The sequence below is a fragment of the Heptranchias perlo genome, chromosome 6 (genome assembly GCF_035084215.1).
Source record: "Heptranchias perlo isolate sHepPer1 chromosome 6, sHepPer1.hap1, whole genome shotgun sequence".
Classification (NCBI taxonomy): Eukaryota; Metazoa; Chordata; class Chondrichthyes; order Hexanchiformes; family Hexanchidae; genus Heptranchias; species Heptranchias perlo.
The window spans coordinates 17093605-17117611 of NC_090330.1; the positions used below are offsets into that span (position 1 = coordinate 17093605).

General features: G+C 40.5%; 1 protein-coding gene across 1 annotated transcript; it reads left to right on the forward strand.

Annotated features, from left to right (window-relative positions):
- The first annotated feature begins 633 nt into the window (after window positions 1–633).
- LOC137322786 (dicarboxylate carrier UCP2-like) lies at window positions 634–21634 on the forward strand. Its single transcript, XM_067985847.1, has 8 exons — window positions 634–994; window positions 1419–1579; window positions 12343–12566; window positions 13334–13541; window positions 14388–14585; window positions 15784–15885; window positions 20154–20334; window positions 20929–21634. The coding sequence occupies exons 3-8, from the start codon at window positions 12441–12443 to the stop codon at window positions 21026–21028; spliced, it is 915 nt and encodes a 304-aa protein (XP_067841948.1). The 5' UTR covers window positions 634–994; window positions 1419–1579; window positions 12343–12440; the 3' UTR covers window positions 21029–21634.
- Window positions 21635–24007: the final 2373 nt, after the last annotated feature.

Sequence of the window (24007 nt, forward strand, 5' to 3'; positions counted from 1 at the left end):
CCTCGCCCCACCCTCTCCCCCTCGCCCCACCCTGGCCCCACCCTCTCACCCTGGCCCCACCCTCTCACCCTGGCCCCACCCTCTCACCCTGGCCCCACCCTCTCACCCTGCTCTACCTTGCCCCACCCTCTCACCCTGCTCTACCTTGCCCCTCGCCTCACCCTCTCACCCTCTCACCACCCTCTCACCCTGCTCTACCTTGCCCCTCGCCTCACCCTGCTCTACCTTCCCCCTAACCCTGCTCTACCTTCCCCCTCGCCCCACCCTCTCACCCTGCTCTACCTTCCCCCTCGCCCCACCCTCTAACCTTGCTCTACATTCCACCTCTCTCTGGTTTCTAATCCTGCTTTACCTTCCCCCCCCCCTGTCCTCCAGCCTCTAACGCTCCCCACCTATACTGTCTCCATTGTTGCCGCCCTCTGATCCAATTGCCCCTCGCTCTTTGCTGGACAAAGACTCCATATCAGTTTCAACACCCTGTATTGAATGCCGCGGCAGATCGACTATCTTGTCTTACTTATTTCTGGTGTTTTACACGTAGTCAGCTCAGCACAACATATGTGCGTTTATTTTGTAATACGTGTGGTGAGGCAGACACAGATACAAGCAAAAATTTGCAACATTTAAAAAAAAATCAACCCTGCGTAACGAGGCAGCGGAGGAAATTTTTAAAAAGGGGTCTTTGTTAGTGGGCTCTATGAGCAGTAAGCGCTATGTTGCTTGTGCGAGAGAGATGCGGGCAGGCGAGCCCTTCCCCTATTGTTAAACGTCAGTGAGGAGAGCTGAGGTTGGCGCTGACGCTGCGCCGCGCCGCGCCGGGGGCTGTGTATTTAAAGCGCTGCGAGAGGAAGTGTTGGAGCCGGCAGTCGAGTATCGAAATCTAACCAAGGGTGGTAGATAAAAAAAAAACCTGTAATAAAGCGCAGCGGGCTACACACAACGGCAAAAAAAGACATTATTAACCTCGTAGGAAAAGGATTCACTTAGTTATCAGGTAACGTTTCAATTCATTGACACTGTCCAAGGCATTTATATATATAGATTTAAAAAAAACTTTTATAGACTGAAGTTTGTAAGGATTGCCGGTAACGCAGCTCGTGGTTAGATTTGTGTCTCTGTATTTTTTTTTGTAATAAACTCTCTTTTTAATTAAAAGCAAAATGTATGGGATTATATTTTACAGGATTTTCTTTACAAACAATTGTATTTCTGCTTTCGTATGAATTTTAAAAAAACAGGTTGAACAGTTTTTTTTAAAAGCACATTCTGAGTAATTCATTTGTCCGGATATTCTGTTTAGTCAATAAATGGACTCTTTCAAGTGAAACGCTGATGTTTAGTGTGATAACCAGGTTATACTGTGTTGGACCGAGTAACGGGAATAGGCTGACTTTTTAAAAAATCTTTTTTTATTTCAGAACCTGTATTATGATCATTCGGCGTTTCATTTCTGAACTTTCTATGGAACAACGGCAGAGCCAAATTATAGTTAAAAAGAGCTACAACGAGCGGGACACTTTTAGAGAATCCTGATCGTCCCTTTTCTGTATCTGCCCTGGCATACTGTATCTGACAAAAGGTAGTTTCACACCATTTACTGTCCCCTCTGGGGTGTGGGAGATTGGTTATTGGACGATATAACATGCGTGTGCTTATTCTAGCTCGTGGCGTGTTTTATTTTACATATAGTTCCTGTTTTGTGCTGCCAGTTTTATTGAGTTCCTGCCCTGACTCATTTTTAATCCACTTACCTCCCTCCTCCCGGTGAATCATGCAGATCTTTACGTGGGTATTTCCGGTGAATCAAGAACGATGATAAAATGTGACGGTAGATATAATCTTGGCAGAAGGCAATGTTTTCCAAAATTCAGGGTTATTAGAAATGCCCCAAGGGAATACTCTGGCAGGTGAGCTAGAAATTTGTTGATATGTAACCTACAGTCTCACCAGTCCCACCATCAATGACTCCAGAATTTTTGGCCTTCATTAACCTTCCATTCTAGGTATCAAATATTCTTTGTGCTTCCTGACATCAGACCTGAATAGGACTTTTTTTTTTAATACTTGTTTTTGTCAATGTTCCATTGGCCTGGAGTTGTGGTTAACTTAAATAGTGCTCTGGATTAATCGTGGGATGAGGTCGTTTATGGAACTGGGCTGTAAAAGGGGTACAGGAACAGAGAGGTCTGGGGGTATATGTGCACCAATTGTTGAAGGTAGCAGGGCAGGTTGAGAAAGCGGTTAAAAAAGCATATGGGATCCTGAGCTTTATAAATAGAGGCATAGAGTACAAAAGTATGGAAGTCACGATGAACCTTTATAAAACATTGGTTTGGCCACAACTAGAGTATTGTGTCCAGTTCTGGGAACAGGAAAGATATGAGGGTACAGAAGAGATTTACTGGAATGATTCCAGGGATGAGGGATTTTAGTTACATGGATAGACTGGAGAAGCTGGGGTTGTTCTCCTTGGAACAGAGATGGTTGTGATGAGATTTGGTAGAGGTATTCAAAATAATGAAGGGTCTAGACAAAGAGAAACTGTTCCCATTGGCGGAAGGGTCAAAAACCAGAGGACATAGATTTAAGATGATTGGCAAAAGAACCAAAGGTGACGAGAGGGAAAATTTTTTTACGCAGCGAGTGGTTAGGATCTGGAGTGCACTGCCCGAGGGGTTGGTGGAGGCAGATTCAATCATGGCCTTTAAAAGGGAACTGGATATGTACTTGAAAGGAAAAAATGTGCAGGGCTGTGGGGATAGGGCGGGGGAGTGGGACTAGCTGGATTGCTTTTGCATAGAGCTGGCGCAGACTCGATGGGCCGAATGGCCTCCTTCCGTGCTGTAAGGTTTCTATGAGTCCTGACTTCAAATCTAACAATGGTAAATTGTGAAACTAAGTTCAATAAATCTGGTAACTTGTGGGCTCTCACTAGGAAACAAAACGGCCGCAGAAGGATTTGTATTGTTGTAAAATCCCTTCCATTAAAGACTTTGTATTGTTGTAAAAACCGAACTGGTTCTTCAGGGAAGGGAACTTGACACTCCTACCTGGTCTGTGACTGACTGACTGCTAATGCCCTCTGAAGTGGCCTAGCTGGCCACTCAGTTGTAAATACAATTGAAGGGATGGACAATAAATGTGGTCTTACCAATATTGCACACATTGAGAACAAATAAATTAACCTTTTTACTATTCTATTTAGTAGCTTAATATATCTGTAAGGCCTGCTCTCATTTAATATAAAATAAAAACAGAAAATGCTGGAAAAGCTCAGCAAGTGAGTGAAAGAAATAAAGTTAACGTTTCAGGTCGAAGACCTTTCGTCAGAACTTGTTTGTTGCCTTACAAGAGTAAAGAATTATTTTCTTTTTGTTTTAAACCTTTTCTCATAACTCAGTCCTAATAGTAGGGATCTGCTACTTTGTAATGCTTTCCCTTGGGTTCATCCTAGTTATTGTATTCATTAAATGATTACCGTTGCTGGGTAGAAAAATTTAGTACTGCTGATACTATTTTGAGTTTAGGAAAGTTGGAATTTCTGTCAATACAAACACTAGTGGGCTCCAAGGCTGAATTTGCAGTGGTGAATTAATGTGACTGCTGCCAGTACTTCTAGTTCTGACCTTCAGTTTGTTTCAACTAGGCATGCTTTGTAGCCTGACTTTTGGATTATGCCAAAAGAAACCAAACTAATGTTTAGTTTTGCTGAAACAAATCAAAGGGTTGATGAGTTTCCTGTACATTCTTTTTTTATTTTGCCTTGTCGTTGAAACTACTCCGTGGTAAAGGTTAGTTATTGAAATGACAGTTCTCTCAATTTCTAAAACGTCACTTGATTTTTGTCCAAAGTAATGTGATGTTTTTAAGTCCTGCTACTTTAAGCAAAATTGGGTGGTAGATAATGGTGGGAGTTGGAACTGAAGTTGATGCGGCGGCCTGTTCCTCTGATGTGTCTCTCGTCTAATTCCCTCCATCTCTCCACCTTTGTTAAAACCCATCTCTTTGACCAAGCTTTTAGTCACCTGTCCTAGTCTCTACTTTCATGGCTTGATGTCTGTTTTAATATGCCCTCTGTGAAGCACCATGGGATATTTTTAATGTTAAAGACATTAGATAATGACAGTGGTTGGCAACCGTGGGAGCTCAAAGGCAGAACTACAATGTCCATTTTAAGAGGTTTTTTTTCTAACTTTGTTAATGTAGAGCTTATAAGAACATAAGAAATAGGAGCAGGAGTAGGCCAATCGGCCCCTCGAGCCTGCTCCGCCATTCAATAAGATCATGGCTGATCTGATCCTAACCTCAAATCTAAAGAACACAAGAAGTAGGAGCAGGACCTGGCCACTCAGCCCCTGGGCCCGCTTCGCCACCCACAGGGCCTTGACCGATCCGAACTCAGCTTCATGTCCAATTTCCTGCCCGCTCCCCGTAACCCCTAATTCCCTTTACTCCCAGCTGGTTTGTAGTATGCTAGCAGTTGTAATGTAGTGTAACTGGAGCAAAGAGGAGAATTGCCACTCGGTCTTACTTCTACCTGGCATTAACATAAGCATTATCTTCCTAATTTATTTTTGCATACAACAGCCATGTGATTTGCAGAATATTTTTCAATAGCCAGCTCTGGCTCTGGTTAAAAGCTGGGTTGTTTAATTTACTGGAATTGGTGCCTTGAACCGCATGCTTCTGTGTTCACTGTGGCTTTACAGCCCACAAACAAAAGTATTGAATGTCCTACTTTTGTAAAAGATTTTATTGTGGTCTCAGGTTGTTGTTTTTTTGTTTCTTTTTATCTCCTGCTGCTATGACAGAGTGGAAGCAATTATTTGTCTTACTATATTGGTTTCACAGGGTGGACCAGATGTTAATTGAGTTTCAGTCCAGCCCTAGCAACAGAATCAGCCAATTGTGTTCCAGCCTTTCCTTCCTTCTCTCATTCTCGATCTGACCTCGTTTTTGGCCTCCTGCGCTGTTCCACCCAGCTCAATGCAAGTTTCAGTAACAGTATCTCTTTCTCTTTGGTGCCTTCTGGTCTGAGTGTTCTTTTGCTCTTTAATGTCCTTCCATTCCCTCACTGAAATTATCTATCAACTGATTTCCTGCTTATCTTTTAAGCAGAAAATGGGTTAGTCGACTCACTAACGTTTTGTGATTGGAGTATCTATTTTTTGTTTCTGCCTCGCCACTTTCCAATTCTACTAAAATGCTTGGTGATCTTTCAGTTTTCAATTCTAAAGTAAAATTCTACCCAAAACATTAAGTTGTCTGATCTCTCTCTACCGATGTTAACTGGCCTGCTGCATATTTGCAGCATTTTCTGGATTTGTTTTAAAACTCATCACAATGCTGAACTCAACCAATGTCCATTTTGCAACCAGGGTCACTGGATAGCATTGAGGGGGATAGGGGGCTGTCCTACCTGATTTCTTTCCCCCCCCCCACCCCTCCTCAGACCAATTATAGCACACCAACTACTACTCTGGTTACATTTTAGATAATTTTGCAGACCAGAGATTGATTAAGTTCCAAGACTTGCCCAGTACTGATCTAGATCAGATACTGCAGCAATACAAATGCTGGTACTACAGCTCTTACTGGCAGATCCATATCATGTGTTCTGATCAGTGATCAGAAATTTTGCATTTCAGTATATGTTATCCTACAAGTGACTCAGTTATCATGTGTTGGTAATAATACAATGCCAGGCTACCTATTACTAGATCACAAGGACTTGACTGACTTTTCCATGTAAACATTCTTACTACAAAACAAGTTCCACACGAAGCGCACATTAATAAGCCCCTGGGAAAGCTTTGTTAATAAGGTAGTTTCATTTTAGTCTTGCGCAGCTGGTGGCAAACCCAAAGTAAATTTGCTGGATTTGTTAAGGCCAGCGGCTGGGAAAACATCTTTAAATTGGATCTTCTAGTTGCGGGCATTAGCAAATGCCATCAGCAGTGCAGGGAACGGGAGGTAGTAGCAGGGTACTCGTGCAATATTTGAAAACTGCCATAAAGGAACGTTTCAAGACGATGGCCTTACTGTGGAATAATAATTATTTTCAGTCACTTTTTAAAAAAAAATTTAACTAAATGAAATGGCTCCCTTTTGCGGTTGGTTAATGAAACCGAACATCCTGGCCTCCTGCTCTGCTGAACACTGGGATGTTCTGTCTCTGCTTCTAAAACTGTTTTTAAAATGCACCTGTAATGTCTTGAACGGAAACTTTTTGGAAAATCTAAGATCGAACAGCACTTAAACAAATGAAAAGTACAGAGCAAAATACTACCGATGCTGGAAATCTGAAACCAAGCACAAAATACTGGAAACACAGGCCAGGTTAGTCAGCATCTGTGGAGAGAACAGACAAGTTTAACTTTTGAGCGAAGACCCTTCAAAACTGAATGTGTAGAAGGGGACAGGGATATTTAATACAATCAGAAAAAGGGGAGAGGGGGAGAAATATGTAATCAAGCAAAAGCACACTCAAACCCATAAAGCAATTGAGTGGAATGATGTAACTGATCATCGGAACCAAATAATGAGACATTAAAGAGACAAAGGATGTGTAAATCGCTAAGGAAGTTGGCAGCCTGAGGAAATGCAAGAATATGGGAATATGTGTATTAAAACTGGTTTGAAAACGAGAATATAGCTGAAGTTAGTGGTCAGTGCTCAGACCAGAGAGTTGCAGGGTGCCTAGGAGAAAGATGAGATATTGTTTTTGAGGCTTGTGTTGAGCTTCATTGGAACAATGTACAAGGCCAATTTAACAAACTTTGTGGCGGGTGCTTTTGATTCAGGATACTTCCTAATGTGGTTTTTAAGAACATAAGAAATAGGAGTAGGCATTACAGGCCCTCGAGCCTGCTCTGCCATTCAATAAGAACATGGCTGATCTACCTCAACTCCACTTTTCCGCCATATCCCTTGATTCCCTTATTGTCCAAAAATCTTATCAATCTCAGTCTTGACTATACTCAACCACTGAGCATCCACAGTTCTCTGGGGTTGAGAATTCCAAAGATTTGCAACCCTCTGAGTGAAGAAACTTTTCCTCATTTCAGTCCTAAATGGCTGACCTCTTATCTTGAGACTATGCCTCCTAGTTCTAGACTATTCAGCCAGAGGAAACAGTCTCTCAGCATCTACCCTGACAAGTCCTCTGAAATGTATAAAATTCTTAATGAGCTCACTTCTCATCTTCTAAACTCCAGAGAATATAGGCATATCCTACTCAATCTCTTCTCATAGGACAATCCTCTCATCCCAGGAATCAATCTAATGAACCTTCGTTGGAGACCAAAACTGTACACATTACTCCAGGTGTGGTTTCACCAGAGCCCTATATAATTAAAGCAAGACCTCCTTACTCTTATAATCCAATCTCTTTGCAATAAAGGCTAATGCATCATTTGCCTTCCTAATTGCTTGCTGTAACTGCATGTTAACTTTGTGATTCGTATCCAAATCCCTCTGAAGACCAACGTTTCTTAGAATTTAAAAAAAAAAAATTTCTGCTTTTCTATTCTTCCTACCAAAGTGGATAATTTCATATTTCCTCACATTATACTCAATCTGCCACCTACTCGCCCACTCACTTAACCTGTCTATATCCCTTTGCAGACTCTGTCCTCCTCACAGTTTACTTTCCCACCTAGCTTTGTATCATCAGCAAACTTCGATACATTATACTCGATCCCCTTATCTAAGTCATTGATATATATTGTAAACAGCTGAGGTCCAAGCACTGATCCTTGCAGCACCCCTCTAGTTACAACCTGCTAACCCGAAAAAGACTGTTTATTCCTACTTTCTGTTTTCTGTCCATTAACCAATCCTCAATCCATGCTAATATATTATCCCCAATCCCTTGAGCCCTAATCTTGTGTAACAACATCTTGTGTGCCACCTTATCGAATGCCTTTTTGGAAATCCAAATATACTACATCCACTGGTTTCCCCCTTATCTAACCTGCTAGTTGCACACTCAAAAAAAAATCATCATATGCTTAGGCAGAATCAACACGGTTTTTTGAAAGGGAAATCGTGTTTGACAAATCTATTAAGAGTTTTTTTTAAGTGCCCTGTTACTACATCCTTAATAATAAATTCTAGCATTTTCCCTACTACTGATGTCAGACTAATTGGCCTGTAGTTCCTTGTTTTCTCTCCCTTTTTGAATAGCAGGATTACATTTGCTACCTTCCAATCCACGGGGATTGTTCTGGAATCTAGGGAATTTTGGAAGATCAAATCCAGTGCATCCACTATCTCTACAGCCACCTTTTTTAAAATCCCTTTTTTATTTAAATGGACTGCATATAGTTACGCAGAAATGCAAATGGTATCCTCCCCTCACCCAAAGCTAAAATAATGTGAAGGGAGGCCCTCGTACACAAAGAATTCAAGTTCTCCCCCTTTTTCTTCCCACCCCCCCGCCCCGCCATAAACAAAATGCAGGACCCTCTACAGTAAAATTCTAGGCCCTCGCATGCACACAAGTTAAACTTGCTCTCCCTTTAATTTTCCCTGTTCTTCTTTCTGTGTTCCCTCATTTCATGCTTAAAGGCTAATGGGGAGCAGCCTCATTGCACTAAAGAGAAATGTTATCCTGGCCTATGAACTTTAGAACAGGATTGAAGGAACTTGGATACCCCTGATGTAGTGCGTAAATGGAGGAACAGTTCCTTTTTGTAGTTATGTTTCGTGCAACTGTTTGACAGCATGACACCTATTACAGCAACTTAACTGACTTAGCTGAGGTAATGGGTTAGTCAGCAGTCTGTTGCAGATCTGAAAATGAGCATAAATAGCATAGCAATGATGCAAATCGCTTGATTTTAAAAGGAAGTGTCTTGTTAACTCATGCATGTGTGTAGATCTCTTGCATATGTGTTATGACCACAATTTTCTCCAAAAGGAAACCAAATAAGGTAGTGAGGATGTTAAACACTGATAAAAGGACAACAGTCAGCTAGATGGTATTAAATTAAATCTGGTTAATATTGTTTTTAAAAGTGATAGTTTAGAAAATATATATTGGGGAAGACTTCAAGAGGACATGGACATGTGGCAGATGAAATTTAACGCAGAGAAGTGTGAAGGGATACATTTTGGTAGGAAGAATGAGAAGAGGCAACATAAACTAAAGGGTTCAATTCTAAAGGGGTTGCAGGAACAGAGATCTGTGGGTATGTGCACAAATCGCTGAAGGTGGTAGGGCAGTTGAGAAAGGGGTTTAAAAAAGCATACGGGATCCTGGGCTTTATAAATAGAAGCATAGAGTACAAAAGCAAGGAGGTTATCATGAACCTTTATAAAACATTGGGTCAGCCACAGCTGGAGTATTGTGTCCAGTTCTGGGCACTGCACTTTCAGAAGGATATGAAGGCCTTAGAGAGAGTGCAGAAGAGATTTACTAGAATGGCTCCAGGGATGAGAGACTTCAGTTACGTGGAGAAGCTGGGGTGGTTCTCCTTTAGTGCCGAGAAGGTTGAGAGGAGATTTGATAGAGGTGCTCAAAATCATGAGGGGTCTTGACAGAGTAGATAGAGAAGCTGTTCCCATTGGCAGAAGGGTTGAGAACCAGAGGACACCGATTTAAAGTAATTGGCAAAAGAACCAAAGGCGACATGAGGGAAAAACTTTTTTACGCAGCGAGTAGTTATGATCTGGAATGCACTGCCTGAAAGGGTGGTGGAGGCGGATTCAGTTGTGGCTTTCAAAAGGGAATTGGATAAGTACTTGAAGGAAAAAAAATTGCAGGGCTACAGGAATAGGGCAGGGGGCTATGACTAGCTCGATTGGGCCGAATGGCCGTCTTCTGTGCTGTAACCATTCTATGATTCTACATGCATTCCTAAATGAATGTCAAATAGACAGTATAAAACAAGTGTCAAAATCTGGTACACCTAAACATTGGTCCAGAAATCTTTTGGTGTCAACCTGGCAGTCCCAGTTGTATGATCCTTCATTGCACTTATTTTTCTCTTTCTTCTTCCTCCTCCTCCTCCTCCTTGATGGAGGACATGATTTCAGTGTTGGCAAACCTGATTAGCCTGCTTTCTTGACATCACAGCCAAATCCTAGTCAAGATAAGCACCTGCAAAAACCAATTGCATACACAAGATGGTGGGGAAACAGTCACTGCATATCCCTTGTGTGTTCGTCAAGAAATCCCATTTGTTTTTGTGCACATGTTGACATCTTGGAGGGAGGTTTAACACTTTTGTAGACAAAGACCACTCGTGGCTCCTGAGAAGAGACCCTCCAATGTTCTGTACAGAAGCAAAAATGCAGGATATCTACCTCCTGGTTATTCCAATGCAGCACAACAAAATATTTCCAATCAGTTTTGTTTTCTAACTTTTATTATTTCCTCCGCTACCGTTAATTGGAAAGCCTTCATCTTGTAGAAAAGATGAAAACATCATATAATGAGCATTAGTTCCAGCCACCAAAAATGAACATGGTTAACTGAAGTCATTAAATATTTGTATTAAAACTAAATCTGTTAAGGGCATTCGTGGAAGTTTAAAATACAATAGATATTAAATGGCTGCGAAAGAGACAAAGCTGGCACGTTTCCTGCATCAAACCCTTACTTCATCAAACTTTCACCTATCAAATGTATTAGCAGTTCACAATTGAAGTTACTTGATGGAGTCCTAGGACCACCAGCTCTTGACACGCGAGTTTCGCAAAGACGGTAAAACTTAAAAGGACCATTGGGCCCGCAGGGCCTGGGCAATTTGGAACAGTTGATGTGGGAAAATAAGATGGTACTAATCCAGTAGAACGTTTAGAAGTTAGTGTTTGCTCAGCACCCTCCGCTGGGGAACATCCATTTACTCATTATGGACACTTGAGAATTGGTATGCTGAATTTGAAAAGGGGATGGGGAATAAAGATGTAGAAATGAGGTTTTGTCGGATTTCTTTCTATCGTGCTTGGAAGACTGACTTGAGAGTTTTCAGAATCTCCTCTGTCCGCTACTGAGTCAGAAGAAGGGGTTGCAGATGCAAGTCAACCATATTAGTGTAAACCTAAAAATAAGTAGTGGGCAAATTAAGTTTTAAAAAAAAAATGGTATGTGACTTTAATAGAATAGATTATCTGCCCATTTCTTCAGGACTACTTTGAATTTTTAGGTTAATAAATAGGACTCCACCAGCCTTTTGAATCCAAATTACTATCAAATTGAAGGTTTTAACTTTGCAGTCTGTTATTTCAAAGTTGTTTAGTTCAAAATATCTGCTAATTGATTTTAAAATTTGTTGTTTTTTTATTAAAAATTGCTTAATTTGAACAACAGGATAGTTAGAATTTTTTTTTGAGCAATGACTGAATTAACAGGAGTAGAATGTATACTCACTGAATCAATTCAGTTCATCTAAGGGAAAGATGAATTTTCAAGTAAAACTTGCCAATTTCAATTCTGTTTTGTAAAAACATCTCTAGGGAATATTCCCCAACTCTTGTGCACATTTTGCTAAGAATTGTGATCACAAGCAGAATCTTGCATAGAGTTACTCGTGACCTTTTTCTTGAAGAAACTAAAGTTGTTTTGTATCTCCACGCTCTTCCCTTGGAGAACAGTGAGAAGTAATGGAAGGATTTACAGGCTGATTAACAGTCTGACGAGCCGGGTTATGATCATTTCTTCCCGCTGATAAGGTGGTTAGTCCTATACAGTGGGAGGGTTTTTATGGGTTCGGACAACCCAAAAGAATGGGGGGGGAGGTTGGGGGTTACCCACATCGGGTACCCGCTGGCTGTCAACCCAGAATTCAGAGTTGGAGCTCCAGTCTCCACTCGCTGGGACTGTGGAGCAGGGTTCAAACCTTGCACCTTCTAGCTCCGAGGCTTGCTCCCAAGAACTGTGGTGAAGATGCATAATACCAGCGAAGTTGAAAGTTTTTTTTTAAAAAAGAGAAGTCAAGAATGGGTGATTTTAGATGATGCCAAGCTTTGGTTATAAAAGCCTGTAGGGGTAAGGAATCTCTGTGTTTTTGAGGTCCTGGGAAAGAATAAGTTCAACTAGAAGGCTTTATTCAGTTTTACACCCAGAAGTGGTGAGACATACAGATCTTTGATAACAATTCTTTTAGTTACTGAGCCTAAACCATAATATCTTCCCAAATTCACTCCTAATATTTGTAACCAAACAGGAATTTATTTGAACCTAGCTGAGGAGTTAAGTTCACTCTTCTCTTTCCTATCATTGCTTACCAATCTGTAATAGAATGATAGAATCTTGCAGCACAGGAGGCCATTTGGCCCATCATGCCTATAATAACTGTACAACGTGTAGAAACTAAACTATTGCTTGTTTCACAGGCTCGGGCAGAGTGCATTTGTCTTGTTGATCACTATATTGCACTCCTGCTGCAAGGCACAGTAGGATTTTCTCATCACTTATCACAACTTTGCTGAAGATGGTTGGATTCAAACCCACAGACATTCCTCCAACAGCCACAGTGAAATTTATTGGCGCTGGAACAGCCGCTTGCATAGCTGACTTGTTCACCTTCCCTTTGGACACTGCTAAAGTCAGATTACAGGTAAGATCCTAGCAATGTCCTTACTGTAAACACATGGCCTGGGCCAGCTTAGACATTGGCATACCATCTGACTTGGTCTGATACATTGTTGTAAATTCTTTGATTTCAACCTTCACAGTAAATTTACTAGCTGTTTTTGAAATGTACCAAAAGCACTGAATAATTCTCAGCAATATTTACTAGGTAGACCTACAAGTTCTCATTGTCTTTAAGCACTCTTACAGTGGGGCTTATGTAGTTCAGATTAAAGGAAAACAGCATTTGTCACCAGCTATTTGCATTTACATTGCTAAAACCATAAAATGGGCCTGTGATTCTGCTATCATAAGGGAATCAGTATTAGCAATGTACAAGTAGGGAGCTAGCCCAGGATACTGCTCTCTCGCAAGCTGAACTAAACAAGCACCAGTGTAAAAATGCCTTCTAACTTGTACCTGTGTATATGTTAGAACTAATAGCTTGAACTTGTCATTTAGTAGCTGCAGTTTGTCTTTCTGCTTGGTGTTTAGTGCTTGTGCTACATAGCCCACTTATCAACAATAAGAAATAACAAATGATGAAACTTACTGCTCATCAAATCTCTACTTACAATATTTCTATATATGTAATTTTTTTACAAATAACAGTTTACAAGTCCTGAGCTGGAATTGCCCTGTGATGACCAAGTGCTGGATCTGGGATGTCTAAGTGTTAGACTAGTCTACATGTGAGTTGGGCTGAGCCCAAATCACGTAAGCGCCTGTTCATCCGATTTTTGTCCTGCACAGATTCAAGGGGAATCGAAGTCTGCTGCAGAAGTGGCCACCTTAAAATATAGAGGTGTCTTTGGCACCATGGCTACAATGGTCAAGACTGAGGGACCAAGAAGTCTCTACAGTGGCCTGGTAGCTGGTCTCCAACGTCAGATGAGCTTCGCTTCTGTGCGCATTGGACTTTATGATTCTGTCAAACAGTTCTACACCAAAGGATCTGAACGTAAGTACAGCATGTAATTAACGACCAAAATGTCATGTCTTAAGTTGTCTATGCATTGGTGAGGGATGCCTGACTCTCCACATAGGGCAGTCTTGTGGATGCTTTTCAATCCAACATAACGTAATTTCTTGACTATGGCACGGGATGCAGGAGATAGCTATTAATGTCGATTTGGGGACGAAGAAAAATCAAACGCAGATGCATTGCTCCAGACAAACAGGTGATTCTAAGGTTCCACTGGTCTGGAAAAGGCTGTGGTTACTGAGCAGTCTACGAAAGTGGATTTGTATTAATTTCAGATTGCACAAGTCTGCCTACGTTAGTCCCTTTTTTTTTTATATTGATGTCAGATACTTGTGCTGCCGATTTCCTGAAGCATAGGTCTCACATGGCTGGCAGCAACCCCAGTGACAACCTGACCAGGTTTTCTATATCTGATGACTAGGAATACTTTTTAAAAAAAAAACAGGCCTTGGATGCTGAGCTTAGTGAACCTGGCTGGTTTAGATCAAGGTTGCAATTGGTTCAGCAAGAAGCAGCAGCACTAACACTCCACCGATGGCAACATAAAGTAGCTTTTGTCAATAATTGGAAATACTGATCAAATAACAGTTGGTTGTGGGTACTTTAAATTTAGATTAAGAATTGGCAAGAAACTGAAGTTGAAGCAATTTTTTTAGTATCTCAGTTTGGTCTACATTCTTGCTCCAATTTGACTAATTTTCAATTTTAAGGAAAATTCCTGAAATTAAAATATCCAAACTACAATACTGATTGTCCACTTTTGTTTTAGTTGCCAAAAACAATTCTATGTCCAGTTTTTGATAAGTGGTTGTATTCTTCTAGATGTTGGAGTTGGCAGCCGCCTACTTGCTGGTTGCACCACAGGAGCCATGGCTGTGGCATTTGCCCAACCAACTGATGTGGTGAAAGTAAGGTTTCAAGCACAAGCAAATGTGTCTAGTCCAAACAGAAGATATAACGGCACAATGGAAGCTTACAAAACCATCGCCAAGGAAGAAGGTATTCGTGGGCTATGGAAAGGTTTGTATCATGCAGATCGGCTGCATTTTGTAATAGCTGATACTTGTCTTTCTGTTAACTGGTAGGTTGCTGTCTTTAAGAAAGATTTAATCCTTTTTTGGGGGCAGGTAAAGAGAAGGATTAAGTATGTTTTAATAGTTGAGATTAGAAATCTGTCTTTATTTCTGAAGCATGAGTGAGCACAAAATTTAAAATCAATTAGGTTGGAAGTTTCATATTAGCAGCACAGCCTTTTGCAAAAGAAGCTTGGTTGGCTTACTGTGCCACATACCTATCACTGATGAAAAGAGGAGCCTATCCTGTCAGCTATCTTGAATCTTTGCAGCTCTTGTAGCAATTGGAGGCTGATTACTTGAGCACATGAACAATGTTCTGCTAAGCATTCATGGACCTTCTGCCTTTCCAACTAGCACCTGCCCCACCCACTAATAGCAGTACAACTGGGGCATCAGGTAGTTAGGATGAATGGGTTCTATCTGTACTTTAACTGAGTTAAGCTGTAAGCTTCTGATATCCAGCACTTAGAATCTACTATAAAGTCCCAAGTCCTGTTCAGGACAATCCCGCATAGTAGTTTCCACATACCTATTCAGAGTAGAGCAATGGAGTTAACATTTGAAGTTGTGCATCCATTGCAGTTCAGTAACCACCAATACTATAAGCCCCATCTCTGATCTTGCATATGTTGGTTTCTCACCACACATATAATCGGTCTGCATGTAGGCAACATCAGTCCAATTGCTTGTCCAAATTTGGGCACTGACTGGTAGCATCTCTCAAAGGCCATAATAGTTGTGGAATAGAATTGTTACACTAGTATTAATGTACATAGGAAGGGAAGATTAAGCTATTTAAATGCAGAGGATCTTTATACTCTGTGTAATCTTATGACCTCCTAGTGAGTATTTGGTGGGTGCACAAAGTAGGGAAACCATTAATTTTGCCATCCCTTACCTAAAACAGAAAATGCTGTGTCAAATATTTTGCTTTTTTTCTTGCTTTCTTGTCCCCTCCTTTACCTGCCTCACCAAGAAACCTGTAGCAATATTTTAGATTCATATCTGTTTTAAAATAAGGTGGCTTTTTTGTTGGGGGTTGTGCAGGGGTAAGAGGAAGGACCTGAATATTTAATGTTATAAATTATTCCTTCTAAATTGTTCATTAATATTATTAAATCAAGATTGATCTGTTTCTGCAGGTACTCTACCAAATATTGCCCGTAATGCCATTGTGAACTGCACAGAGCTTGTAACCTATGATCTGATCAAGGATCTGTTGATGAAGAATGGTCTCTTGACTGGTAAGTGTTGGAAGAGGTTCTCTAATGATTACAAATTGGAGTGTTTAAACTATGACAACACACTTTTGGTTCACAGGGATGTTAATAGTGTGGAATTGGATAAGATGGAGTCTTCAAATTATCAATCCAGGAGAAATTAGACTGGAAAACTGTGTTGACCATGTTCTGTTTAAAGTGTGTAATTTGCCTTGGTTGTATTGAAAGTGTCTTCTGAAATCTCATGTGATACTTGCTGTAAAGGACCCAGTACCGTTTCAAATTTGTTTCTGCTGTCTGGAGGAAATGGTTGGTTTGGTAGCAGTCTCCAGTTGTGATAGTTGCAGTGTAACTGCCAGCTGAGCACATCTATATTAGCACAAACTATTGAGAATGGTTCCCTTACATTAGATGTAGTTGGTACTTTGAAATTTGTACACAAACCAGACGATTGATTGCCCTCTCCTAATGGGTATTGTGTGCATAATATGATCGTTAACATAATTGATGCGGTTACTAATCAAAGTCTGGTTATAAAGAAATCATCAATGTATGTAAGATTTTTTTTTGTTTCTGTGGCAATTAATTTATATGGAAAGCAATAATGTGTAATATTGAAACCCAGATCTCTGTCCTCCTGCTCTACATCCCTATTTACAACCTTTGGTCCTCTTGACGGCAGCTCATTCCATGCTTCACCATCAGCCCTCAAACACACTGTCTCAGTTTCTCCACCTTGCCACTTCCCTCCCTACTTTTACAAATGTAAGGAGTCTTACGACACCAGGTTATACTCTAACAGTTTTATTTAAAATCACAAGCTTTCGGAGGCTTTCTCCTTCGTCAGGACGAAGGAGAAAGCCTCCGAAAGCTTGTGATTTTAAATAAAACTGTTAGAGTATAACCTGGTGTTGTAAGACTCCTTACATTTGTCCACCCCAGTCCATCACTGGCATCTCCACATCATGGCTACTACTTTTAGAAATTTCTTAGATCCTTCCCTGTACTCATTAACATGTATCCATTTAGTACACAAACCTATTTCCATCCATTTGTGACACACAAAAATTCCCCCCCCTCTTTTTTGTTTTATTGCTAAAATAACCATAATTAAATCTCTCATGAGTGTTCTGGCTGCTTCTCTCATGGGTCATCGCCTAACAAAATATGATTACTGATCATCCAATGCTGATGAAATTAGATGTAACCTTTCTCTTTGAAACTTTTTTTATATTAGCTTTTTTTCACTGACACCTGAAAATTTATAATATATTTTCCTGTGCAACAAATTTGATGACAGTAAAATAATTAAGGATGAATAATTAATTCTTTCTATCAAATTTGAAATATTGAAAGCTATGATTGAGTAGTTAGATTCTGAATACCAAACACTTACCTGAAGTGTGAGCAATTTGTAATGGAAAGATTGGAAAGCTTTTTTATATAATCTAATTACACTTTTTTGTATATGACGATTGCTGTCTTTTGGTAAAAATTTGCATCCAGTCTAATTAAATGGGGGAGGTGAATTATCTGAAGTTGCTTTGTTTGTTTGAGCCATTCTGGCAGAATAGGTGGGAAGTACTCTCTCTTCCCAGTGGCCTGTCAGGCCATGGTGCCCAGGGAAGAACCATGCCCAACAGGAATTAACTGCCTTCCTCCAGCTGGAGATGGTGGCTCCTTTTTGAAGCAGCTGGGACAATGGTGCTGCTTTGATTTCTGGAGTGCTCTGTGAGATGCCCTGGGGCTTGGCTGAAATGCAGTGTCGTGCTACACATAAACTACAGTTGCACTGGCGACCCTTGGCTCGCACCTGGCAGCAACAATGTTTTATACAATCTAACTTGTCTTTGTATTCCAAAAATTGAAACATTCTACCTAACTTGTACTCATGTCAACCAAATTACAACTGGACTTTAGCACAGTCATTGGGGTGAACGTCTACAGTGGTTCTCCCAATTGTCGTCTTTTTTTTTTCTTGAGGTTTCTGTGGCTCTTCCACAAAATTACAAGCAATCAAGAAAACCCCTGCAGCAATTCACCCTCGTAGTGTGCCAGTTCTAATGCTTGGACAATGCCCGTGTGAATGCCAAATCAAAAGCTGCATTCTTGACCATGGGATTGTCTGGTAAGAGCTTTCTACAAGAAGAATAACTTCATGTTGTCTCAGCAAAGTAAATTTTCTATGCCCTTCGACACCAGCAATTTTTTATCAAATAATTCAGCAGTTTAATAGAAAATGCTGAGATGGGGGTTTTATGGGGCCATCAAAGTTCTGCCCCCACAAAATGAGTACAAGATGCTGATTCTCTGTCAGTTGCTTGGAATAACTGCTATTTCTATTGATTTTAACAGGTTCTAAAACTAATTTTGGGAGGAAATAGAATGAGTAAACTAGCAAGGAATATAAATACAGATTGTAAGAGCTTCTACAAGTATTTTTTTAAATGAGATTAGCAAAAGCAAACTTGGGTCCCTTAGAGGCTGAGACAAAATAAATTATAATGGGGGATAAGGAAATGGCAGAGATGTTAAACAAATATTTTGTATCTGTCTTCACAGTAGAAGACACAAAATACCAGAAATAGTGAGGAACTAAGGGTCTAATGAGAGTGAGGAACTTAAAGCAATTAAGATTAGTAAAGAAAAGGTACTGGAGAAATTAATGGAACTAAAAGCTGACAAATCCCCCGGACCTGATGGCCTACATCCTAGGGTTCTAAAAGTGGTGGCTGCAGAGATAGTGGATGCATTGGTTGTGATCTTCCAAAATTCCCTAGATTCTAGAATGGTCCCAGTGGATTGGAAGATAGCAAATGTAACACCGCTATTCAAGAAAGAAAGGAAGGACAGAAAACGGGGAACTATACGCCAGTTAGCCTGACATCAGTTGTTGGGAAAATGCTGGAATCCATTATTAAGGATGTGGTAATGGGGCACTTAAAACCATGTTGACTCTATCTAATCATATGTTCTATGAAAGGGAAGTTGTGTTTGACACATCGAGTTTTTTGAGGATGTAATTAGCAGGGTAGGTAAAGGGGAACCAGTGGATGTAGTGTATTTGGATTTTCAAAAGACATTTGATATGATGCCACATGAAAGGTTGCCACACAAGATAAGGACTCGTGGGGTTAGGGGTAATATATTAGCATGGATACAGGATTGGTCAACAGACAGAAAAGAGTAGGAATAAATGGGTCATTTTCAGGTTGGCAGGCTATGGGGTGGGGTGCTGCAAAGATCAGTACTTGAGCCTCAGCTATTTACAATCTATAAATGACTTGGATGAAGGGACCGAGTGTAATATATCCAAGTTTGCTGATGATACAAAGCTAGGTGGGAAAGTAAGCTGTGAGGAGGACACAGTCTGCAAAGGGATATAGACAGGTTGTGAGTAGGCAAATAGGTGGCAGATGGAGTATAATGTGGGGAAATGTGAGGTTATTCACTTTGTTTTTTTTTAAATGGTGAGAAACTATTAAATGTTGGTGTTCAGAGGGATTTGGGTGTCCTTGTACGTGAAACACAAAGTTAACCTGCAGGTACAGCAAGCAATTAGGAAGGAGTATGTTGGCCTTTATTGCAAGGGGGTTGGAGTACATGAGTAAGGAAGTCTTGCTGCAATTGTACAGGGCTCTGGTGAGACCACACCTGGACTATGCACAGTTTTGGTCTCCTTACCTAAGGCAAGTATATCCTTTCTTAAGTAGTGCAACGAAGATTCACTAGATTGATTCCTGGGATGACCGAGTTGTCCTATGAGGAGATATCGAGTAGAATGGGCCTATACTCTCTGGAGTTTAGAAGATTGAGAGGTGATCTCATTGAATCATTTGATTCTGAGGGGGCTTGACAGGGTAGATGCTGAGAGGCTGTTTCCCCTGGCTGGAGAGTCTAGAGCTAGGGGTGATAGTCTCATGATAGGGGGTTGACCATTTAGGACTGAAATGAGGAGGAATTTCTTCACACAGATGGGTGTGAATCTTTGGCATTCTCTACCCCAGAGGGCTGTGGATGCTGAGGTTGAGTATATTCAAGGCTGCGATCAATAGATTTTTAGACTCTAGCGGAATCGAGGGATATGGGGATTGGGCGGGAAAGTGGAGTTGAGGTCGACTATCAGCCATGATCTTATTGAATGGCGGAGCAGACTCGAGGGGCCGTATGGCCTACTCCTATTTCTTGTGTTCTTACGAATGTTAACTTAAGAGGCACTTGACCTTAACAATCCAGGCTCAAGTGGTGCAGAAAATATTTTTTAAACCAATGTTTTAATATCTTCCCTATAGATAACCTTCCATGCCATTTCTCTTCTGCTATTGGTGCTGGATTCTGCACAACCATTGTTGCTTCGCCTGTTGATGTAGTGAAGACAAGATACATGAACTCTGCCCCTGGCCAATACAGCAGTGCCTTAAACTGTGCAGTAACCATGTTTACAAAGGAGGGTCATACAGCCTTCTATAAAGGGTAAGTACTTGTCACTAATGTTTTTAACATAGTAAAACACTGGCTCATACGTTTGCACTTTTGTTACCAAAATGTCCCTGCCTTAATTGGGGGAGGTGCATGCTGGTGGGTATGGAAAGTGCAGAGATGAAGATTGAATCACAGTAATTGATGGGATGCAAATAGGACGCTGCAACTTGGACTGTATGAGGGAATGGAAGGCAGAAACAAGGGAGCTATTTAGCAGATCAACAGCATCGTCTGAAATGAAGGGCCAGTGGAGAGTTTGAGAGACTGTTGAAGGAACTTGGGGTATCTTTTTGACTTCATGGATTAATTCCACTATTTTAACTTGCTTAAACACTAAACTGGTTTGTCATCGAGCTGCTTCCTAGTTCCATTTTAAAGCTGCAAAATTGCATGACTTCAATATCTCTACTTAAAATGGATTACAGTTATTGGTGTCTAGAGTAATCTTTGTAAAATCTTAAAGGGATTGTCAGCATTCAAATATAATTTGCTGTATGCAATTAATGTCGCAAACTGTTGAGGCAAACATGCTTTGTATGTACACCCATGTATATTCATCTAAATGCAATTATTATTTCATCGCAGGTTTATGCCATCATTTCTACGCCTGGGGTCATGGAACATAGTGATGTTTATTACCTATGAACAGCTGAAACGAGCTATGATGGTAGCCAGGCTTTCTTAAGAATCTTCTCTGTAAACAAAAATAATGCTTAGTTTTAGTTGCTGAGTTTGCACAACTTGTATACCAATAATAACTTTCTTTAGTTCCTCCTACCTCTTTCATAGAATTTTGCATATTTACTCTGTGGGTTTTATAACACCGTGGGAATGGTTTTAAATTTTTTTCCATTGTTCTGTAATAATATTTAATTTCTTTGATTTTCTTTTTTATATCTTCCTTTTGGTACAATGTATTCCACTGTCTAAAACAGCCACCACATAGTTTAAAATATTTTTTGCTAGGGACCATGCATGTACTATTATGCAATTGTCTCAAGAACCAGTTGTTTCCCCCCCGCCCAATGAAATGGTTAGAAATTTAATACAATTGTAAACAAGATTGGCTACTTTCTGCTGGTCTTTCAGGCAAGTTTGGTTTTAGGAAATCTATTAGTTGGAAAATTTCACTGGAAATAAAAGCATCATACAGGAAGGATCTTGAATCCATTCTGGAGTGGTGGTGCTTGACTACTTTTTTTTATAGTTCTGTTGCGTTCCATTTTAAAATAAAACATTCCTTTTTAATAAGTCTGAATGTTGCCTCATATTAATAAAAACTTGATTCTCATGCTGGTGTAGTTTTTTTTTCCAGGTTTGTGCTTGAAGCTGGTGTATTAGATAACACACTTATTTTTGCATTTAAGATGAACTTTGAAGCTGGTTGCATATTTCTGAGGAAAAAATGTTTCTCGACTTGCTTAGTGTTTGCATTTTGGATATTGCCTGCCATGTTTTTCCATCAGTTTTTCAGCAATTTATTTTCTAATCAGCAGAGAAAACCTCGACAATAACTGCGCAAGTATAGAAATAAATCTCATGAAAACAGTGGCCCAGACTTTGCTGGGAAAATAACGGTGAGTTTAATGCACGTGCTGTTATTAGTGTGTAAATAACCCAGCAATTTGTGGCGAGGAACAGATACACCGTGATATGCCACAGATTTCTGGACAATTTGCACTGCTCCGCCGTTAGTCTTGTAAAAACGGCAGCTGGCCGTCTATCTCCACATAAGTTACAAGAAATTGCTGCATTTGGGCTATTGCAATGAATTAAATTTGCTGTAGAAAGTTAGGGCTGGTACTTAAAGAAGTAGGGACCCTTTTTTAATGACTAGATTTATGTTCCTGTAATACCACTCAACCTCCTGAGGCTTAGAAAGGGAACAATTGAAACCGGAGTCTCACTCCTGCAGGTAGTAAATTGTTCCTAGAAGTTTATTAATTTTCAAGTTTTTTTTTCTTGCGTTTCCTTTTCTGTCCCTTTTTTTCTCTTTCAATCCATTTTTCCCCCTCTATTTCTCTTTCTATGTCACCCTATTTCATTGTCATTCCTCTGTTTCTTTCTCTATCCTTAAATGCTTTGTTATTTACCAAGATGCCCTGTTGCCTTCGCTGGGCTGTTATCAGTTCACATTTCTAGCAATTTGCAGAGCAAAACATTTTCCAGCTGATTTGGGGGTGGAGGAGAAATCTAACACATGGGGCAGGCCACGAGATGCTTCCCGTGTGTGTTACTTGGGGAGCTAAGACCAAGTGCAAGAATTACATTATCTTTCCCACGCTGCTCAAAAGGCCAGAAACTTGTGGTGTTTCCTGATATGTTCCTTCTTTTAAATATAGAATGGAATTTTGACCCTGATATTAAAATCCAAGCGATCAGTAAGGTCATTAGTACAACAAAAAACAGTAACGTACATTTATTCGAGCACCTTTTTTAAGGTAGAAAAATGTCTTGAGGTGCTTCAAAAGGCACAATCGGATGAAAATGAATGCTAAGCCAAAGACTATATGAGGAGGATGGACCAAAAGCTTGGTTCAAGGGAGGGCTGTAGGTACAACTGCCAATGGTGAAGTGAAGGGAGGGTAGGATGCCCAAGATGCCAGAGGAATAGATTGTTCTAGAGGGGGTTGCAAAGATAGGGAGGGGTGAGGCCATGAAGGAATTTAAACATGAGAATTTTAAATTGGAGGTGGTGGGGGACTGGGAGCCAATTAAGGTCAACGAGGACCAAGGTGAGTGGGATATAGTGCAGGATTGCATACAGGCCAGCAGCATTTGGGATGAGCTAAAGTTTAATCAGTGGCGAATCGGAGGCCAACCAGGAGCACATTGGAATAGTTATGTCTGAAGGGGGACAAAGGCATAGATGAGTGTTTGTTTCAGTGGCAGATGGACTGAGGTAGGTGATGTTACAGCAGTAGAAGTAGGTGGTCTTTTTGATGGAGCAGATATGGAGTTGAAGTTCAGATTGGATTGAGTAGGGCCCCAAGATTTCAAGCCATCTGGTTCAGCAGGAGACAAGTGCCAAGGAAGGGAATGGAATTGGTGGTGAGGGTGTGGAGTGTGTGGTTGCTGAATTGAGCTGTTCTATCTCCAACCATTTTACAGCCTAAAAAATGTACACCTTTTTAAGAGCAGATGGGAATAGTGGCAAATGATGCCAATGAACTGATATTGCATTAGGCAAGATCAGCCTTTAGGGGGTGTAGGCCTACCCTAGCCCCCCCGCCAATGCAATAAACTATCAAATCACTGGGACAAAACGTGGCTATTTGATGCAGCTACCAACCAGGCTCCCCTTTAAAGAACATGGAACAATATGATTGAATAGGCCCAACTATCCAGCATCTGTTTTATATGGATACTGAGTTCCAGCAACAAAACCATATTAATATTTTATTGAGGCCTTATTGAGCTGAGTGCATGCCTTGTGCTCAGGCACTTGGTGCCTTCTAATGCAGGTTGTCTGTGACCCAGGCAGATGGTTGCTGAGTAATTGCATTATCAGTCCCAAAGCAAACAAAAGACACTGTTAAACATAACATTTCCCATAATGTTTTAAAAATAGAACATTTATGCATGTTCACTCTTCTCTACTGCCATAGTACATAGGATGAATTAGACATTGGTGACTGTGATCTCTCCCTGTGCCCACAGGAGA